The sequence below is a fragment of the Pterocles gutturalis genome, unplaced genomic scaffold, assembly GCF_000699245.1.
Source record: "Pterocles gutturalis isolate BGI_N339 unplaced genomic scaffold, ASM69924v1 scaffold19046, whole genome shotgun sequence".
NCBI classification, from domain to species: Eukaryota; Metazoa; Chordata; class Aves; order Pterocliformes; family Pteroclidae; genus Pterocles; species Pterocles gutturalis.
The window spans coordinates 660-7,414 of NW_010103462.1; the positions used below are offsets into that span (position 1 = coordinate 660).

The following is a 6,755-nucleotide window of genomic DNA, read 5'->3' on the forward strand; positions in this document are numbered from 1 at the left end:
TTTTTTGAGTAGGGTTATAACATTGAAAGAAATCTTTGACCTGCCCTCTCAGCCTGGTTAGTTCTGCTGTGCTAACCCAGAGCATCCATCCATACCCCTCGCAGCACTGCTGTCCTTGTTGCTTAGCCACAAGTTTTTAAAAAACCAAACAATGCAAAAAGGAGTTAAACATGATGTAAATGCGGCTTAAATACTGGCTTTCCCAGAGGATGTTTGATCTGTACCAACAGAACAGCCTGAAATGAACTGTCAGAATCAGTAGTTTACAATATTCTCCAGGAATCTTCCCAGCAGTTCTCTTGTGAGTTAGCTCACTGCCCTTTTTGAGGGGAGAAGAAAGGAAAGATTTGTTCTGAGAGACAATGTGCTGTTTTTATCTTGGCCACGCCTCACATTTTGCCTCTAGCTTCTAGAATTACAAATTATATTTAATTATTTGGACCAGCTCCATGGGGAAGAATAGTTATTGCTGTATGATTCAGAAGAAATCTCCAAATTCAATAGAATAGTTATGTCTGTCATAAAATCAGGTATAACAGGTGATTTTTTCTTTGACAAACAATAATTAACAGTTTCCCAGTTTATGCATTATAACCTCTCTCCTTTACATGGGATTAAGTGAGAATATGTATTTTTTCATTCTCTGGGAGGCTAACTGTGGATCATGTGTAGAGAAATCACAAGTATAGAGTTAAAGAATGTAGAAGTCTAACACTAGAAGTGAGTCAGGCTTCAGACATCCTTTGTACTTTTCCAGTATCTCTTACTCTTCCTAATAGTAGCAGAGAACATTGCTACTGAGCAGCTGCTGGATTTCACCAACCACAGATTTGACAGGGCCATTGTATAGGGAATTAGTAGAAGATAGTAATGCAGAAATTGTTGGGTTTTTGGAAAAAACAAGAACAAACAAAAAAAACCCAACAAAAAACCAAAACACCATAACAGAACACACACATAAAGGTATAGCTTTGCTCCTGCTGATGTTGCAGGGTATGAGAATTTATTTAATCCAGCACTGTCAACTGTATAGTTAAAGCAGTTTCTTGTTCACACACACTTTTTTCCACAATGCTAGAGAAACAGTACCTCAGAAGAAGAGATCTTCAAACTTATGTAGTAACAAGTTTCAGTATGTAACAAAACTTGTAGTTTGAAAGTTATTCCTCTAGCAAAAAAACTGTTGTAGTCTTCCTTATTTCATCTCAAAAAGGTCTCCTACTGTTAAATACTAGTTGTATGGCTTAAATAAGTAAGTTTTAAAAAGAACAAATCGCTCGAGTTGTAAGGTTGTGTGATTGAGTATGCTATTTGCTTAACTTTACTTAGTGAGTATCTAGATTTGCTGAAGCCTGAGGCACAAGCCATAAATTTCCACTTGGGTAGTACCCAATACAATGTGCTGTGTTTTGGGTTTTTTAGTGTGAGAATAATGTAGATAACATAATGAAGTTATGGTTATGGCTAAGCATTTATGCTAAGTCTGGAGCTTTTTATCTTAAGTCTGGGACTTTTGCAGTTTCTGATATTCTGCTGAAAAAAACACAGACTAGAAAATATGGAGGCGTCAGGGCTACAGCCATCAATAGCAGGTGTAACTCATCAAGATAATAAAAATTAACAGCCTGCGCAGAGACAGAGAAAAAAATCCAGTGAGGTGTTAAAAGGCCCCAACCAAAATCCATAATTGGACCAAAAGTCATGTGAAAAGCATGTGAGGGGCAGGTCTGTAAGGGTATAATTGCCCCAGAATTTCTTGACTCGGGCTCCCTCTATGTAGGCACCTGGCTTGAACTGACCTTGCTGCTGTATTATTGAATAAATTATTTATTTTTTAAACTTTGCTGGCTGAGACTTTGCTTTGGATTGGACTATGGAGATAATGTCAGCCACCCAGATGGTGTGGGCTTCTTTAACATCTACGTTGTCTTTTTTTTCTCTTCACATTGCTGTTTGGAGACAGCAGAGTTAACATGCCTTTGACATAGATTAGTGTTTGCAGTTAAGATATCTGTCTTAATAGATTTTATTAGAGAAGCTATGTTTGTGGGGTTTCTTAAGAACCGACAAGATAATGTAAAACAAAGCAGTTGTTTTAGGCAATTATACTGCAATTGTTTGGCAGCAGAACAGGATAAATAACTACACTGTGTAACTTCATTTTCTGACTTATCCTTTTGTTTTCTCATCCTTCTATCTCCCCATCCCCTGAACCTTTTAGAACTCAAAGCTGTTTCAGAATTTATAATAAAGAACATTAGTTAAAAACTTAAGTTAAAAGTACTACTCATAAGACCTATAGTATAATGTAAGCAAATTAAGATTAACCTAATTTATTGCTTGTTTATCCCTCACCTGTAAATCAAGAGATCTTAAACCTTGTCTTATTCGCTGAAACAAAGAGTCCATAGCAGACTAAACGTTTCAGAACTTAACTAATAAAGAACATTAGTTAAAAACTTAAAAGCACTACTCATAAGACCTATAGTATACTGTAAGCAAATTAAGATTAACCTAATTTATTGCTTGTTTATCCCTTACCTGTAAATCAAGAGATCTTAAACCTTGTCTTATTCGCTGAAACAAAGAGTCCATAGCAGACTAAACTACTACCAACCTACTTTGATTCTTGGGGTGGTCTGTTGCTATAATATTAAGTTGTCTTTTGCTTCCACTCTAGGTGATTCATTCTGCTTTGTTTGCTGCTTGCTAGATAGGTATTTGAGCAAAATGGTTCTTCTAGAACTATGCAAACTTATTGTATTCATATGTTCTGTTTGTATTTTGAAACTTCAGTTGAAAGTGTGGTACAGTTAAACTCTTGCTTTCATTTACTTCTTTTTTGTATTTGGTATCTCTACACACTTATTCTTACTTAATAAAATGGGCAATTGTTTATAGAGCTCAGTGGCTTAAACACTTCAACTCACTGAGATATTTTTTCTTTCTTCTCAGGAGCTGATTGACATAAAGATGCTGCAGTGTAAGAGGGTTATAAATGGCAAGTATAACGTTTCTTTTGTTAATATCTATGCATTTTTTGCTGAGTTAATAGAAAGATAATTATTTCTCTGAAGTAATGTTATAGTGCTTGCCATGAGGTATTAGTACATATAATTTCTCTAAACTGTGTCTTAGACTTAAAATGGTCTTTTGAAGCTCTACCTTAAACCTCTCTGCTGCTCTACAGTTTCAAACTTTAAGTTTCCCTTCTTAAGGAATTTCAATAGATCAGTCAGTGTCCCTTAGGAAAACCACTGAAGTTTTTGAAGGGTAGCACTAATGTATGAGTAACTGACAGTTTGTTATTCTTCTTAGGGCCCTAACCTAAGGTCTTCCTTCACCTCTGACTTAAGTTTATTACAAGGATTCGATGAGTTTTGTGTTGAACTCTGACAGAATTCAGGTCACTGGGTGTGCAGGTGTACACCTTCTAAAGTGAAAGACTTTGTAATTCTAGCTCTGGAATTATGTCTTTCTCTTTTTATTAAGGAAAAGGGGACCAGTGTTGGAAATCCATCACTAATGTTTCACCATTATGCTTCCTGGCAGCAGGTGAAAGAAAACAGTACCTGGAATAAACAGGACATTACATTTCCAGTGCATTGTTTAAAATGTTAAAGCTTTTAGTTTTATGTGGGTTAAACAGACAAATAATAAAACTTTAATTAACAGATAACCCGCCTTAATTCTGTGTCTACATACTGGTTTCAGCCTCTCTTTCTCTACTGCCTTTGTATGCTATTATAGTAAAGAATAAACAGTAAAAAATTCTTGTTTTGTTTTGTTTTTTCTCTGAAATTTTACACATGTATGTGCTAATATAAAATGTAACTTCCTTTGCAAAACGAGTAATATTAGTTAAAAAGCCTTTAAATGTTTCAAGAAAAGTTTGATAGTGTCTGAGAAACAAATTCAGAGACAGTCTCCACTTATGAGTCTTTATAAATGTTAACTGTTTGTGACATTATAATATGTGCACCTTTTAGTCTAAGGCAATAAGGAAGCGAGGCATACAAGATCTCACTGTTTACTGTTCTTTTATCAACTTGCGGTCCGTGGGCTAGATTTGGCCTCACATGATTTTCACAGACAAGTTCTGAAAAAGATATCTTTGAGACCTCCCCAGGCAAGTGGCATGAGAAACAGTTGTTTGTAGCATCCCTGTTGGAGAACAGAAGCCCACTACAAATCTACTTTCCCCTCCTGCCCCTTCCCAAAATGATACTGTTATGTTCATTCTGGCTGATTAATTATTAGAGTTTTCTGGTCCTGATGCTTGCTTAAGAAACAGACTGGGTGATGATTAGGGAATACTGTGGGAGGAAAACAGCAATGTGCGAGAAATGTATTGCAAGGACATGTGGGGGGTTAAGGTGCCCTTAGTTCTGCTGTTCATGGAAGACTTATTTGATAGCATTTCATTTATACACAAGTTATATAGTCATATGACTATGATTACATTTGTATATAATTTTTGTCTGTTTTATCTGTTTCTCATTTCATATAGAGGTACTTGAAACAGTGGACTTTGTTGCACCTAATGAAAGAGTTGTTTTCAGAACTTGTGAAAGGGAGAGGCACTGTGTTGTCTTTCAGATGGTAAGAAACCACCTCCGGGTACTCTTCTAATAACAACATAGTTAAACAAGGTAGTGCTAGTAATGTTGATCTAAGTCTAAAGCAGCTCTCCATATTGCAGATTATCAATTTCTTGATGCTTCAGGTGGATGTAAAATTCCCCACCAAATGTGTTGCAGAATTTCTAACCTGTTGCTACACGTGCAGTCAAGATGCTACATTATAAGCTCTCTGTACAGCTGCTTTCAGAAGAGGTGATTAAGATGAATTCTGTGCTCTGTGACAGCAGCTTGTTTTTGTAATAAGTATTTTTGATATATTTCCAAACATATCTATATCAAAAATAAATTATGCTGATGTTTGATCGCATGTTTAAGTCTTGCACTGTCCAATAAGCAGTCTCACTGTTTACTGAGAGGATTAGTGTGTGCATTAGCATTGTACAAATGTGTTAAAGGCTGCTGGAGAGAAAAAGGTAGTAGTTTGTTCTTTGATACCACTTGGTGTAGGACAAGCGATAATGGGGGTTGGAGGGAGGGAGAAGTGTGGACTGCATTAGATATTGAAAAAGACCTTTTCTAGTGGTAATGATGGCACTGGAATAGGTTGCTTGTAGAGGCTGTAGAATTGTTACTAGTGGAGCTGCTTAAGAACATGATAAATATCTAATGGTGATGGGCTAAGAACATTTGATACTGCTGTAGGTTAGGAGAGTGGACAGGCCTCCCAAGATCCTTTTTTGCATCACTTCTTGTCATTCAGTGTCTGACTTAGTACGTGCTTTTGCTGAATGTTTTAGCTATCTGTTGTGCTGTGAATCATAGAATCATAGAATGGCCTGGGTTGAAAAGGACCATAGTGATCATCTAGTTTCAACCCCCCCGCCATATGCAGGGCCGCCAATGGGTGAATGGGTCTCTGTCTCTTTCCAGTAAATGTTTAGAGCAAATATAGTTATACACATGTGCAAGCGAGAAAATTTTTTATTAATTTGATGATATTTTATAATTATATATCCTCTTTTTTTACCGACAGGGATCAGCAGATGCTGAAAGAGCCCTGGCAGTAGCTAAGCTTGTGTAAGTCATCTTCTCTCACTCCCTTGCCACAGGGGTTTGTATGGGGTTTTTTATACAGAGGAATTATCATGGCAGACAACTTTTTATAATTGAGAGGATCAAGGTAGGTCTTGATAGGACCAAGAAAAGTTCTGTAGGAGCTCCACAGTAAAGTGTAGCATCTCAAAAGGCCAGTGGTATAATGGTGTAACTGCAACTTCTATTTAAAATAGTTCTTGCTCAAAACAGCAGCTGCATGAGTTCTATGCTTGGATTTATGTCTTTTTGCTGCTGCAGTGTGTCCTTGATCTATTCTTTCTCAAAACAGCAGCTGCATGAGTTCTATACTTGGATTTATGGCTTTTTGCTGCTGCAGTGTGTCCTTGATCTCTCCAGTATGAAATCTCCTTGTGTGTTGCACAGCTGCAAGTAAGACCAGTATGCCTGAAAATGTCTCCTATTGTTTATGATTTGAAGCCCCCAATAAAATACTGTGCAGAAGTGAAAAGTGTGTCTCAAACCTTTTTAAAAGTTGTTTTTAAGATTCCGTTTTAAATAGATGAAGTCTCAATAGGACTTGCTTTAGTGACAGTGGTGAGTTTAGTGGTATATATATTTACATATACTTAGTCCTGTATAAACATATTTAAGATGACTATTTGCAGCTTCTGCACAACACAGGTCATTGAAGCCTGCAGACAGATTGATCTTCAGACTGCTGTTAAAATAAATACATAGCTTATATAAGCATAAGTGAGAAGCTAAAAATTCATCAGTTCACATAAAAGCTTAATCTTAAATTTTAATTTAAGCCTTAAGAAGATAGAAAAAGTTTCCTGGAAGGATGTCTATTTCTTGATTCTTGTTCTAATGTGCTGAGAAATATTTTAATTGTTTCTTTCTTTTTTAGAGAGAGTGATGTAGCTGGTATTGATATCAACATGGGATGCCCAAAAGAATATTCTACTAAGGCAAGTGGATATTGATTTTCTTTCAGGTTTTTCTTTCTTGGAGGTGTGGAGTGCAAAATATCTGTTCTGGTTTTCTGGGCTGAACAAATTCAATCAGTAAAATTTTTTGTGTGGATAAGCTTGAGTTAATTTTTTTTTTTTTTTT

The 6,755-nt window shown here is 36.3% G+C and overlaps 1 protein-coding gene across 1 annotated transcript in view; it reads left to right on the forward strand.

The window, feature by feature from the left end:
* Nucleotides 1-6,611, forward strand: part of LOC104471400 (tRNA-dihydrouridine(20) synthase [NAD(P)+]-like) — a 7,111-nt gene extending 500 nt beyond the window's left edge. Inside the window, exons 2-5 of the mRNA XM_010086735.1 lie at nt 2,956-3,001; nt 4,511-4,602; nt 5,617-5,664; nt 6,554-6,611. Of these exons, the coding sequence (XP_010085037.1) occupies nt 2,956-3,001; nt 4,511-4,602; nt 5,617-5,664 (186 nt within the window). The 3' untranslated portion in view covers nt 6,554-6,611. The remainder of the gene's footprint in view (nt 1-2,955; nt 3,002-4,510; nt 4,603-5,616; nt 5,665-6,553) is intronic.
* The last annotated feature ends 144 nt before the right edge of the window (nt 6,612-6,755 follow it).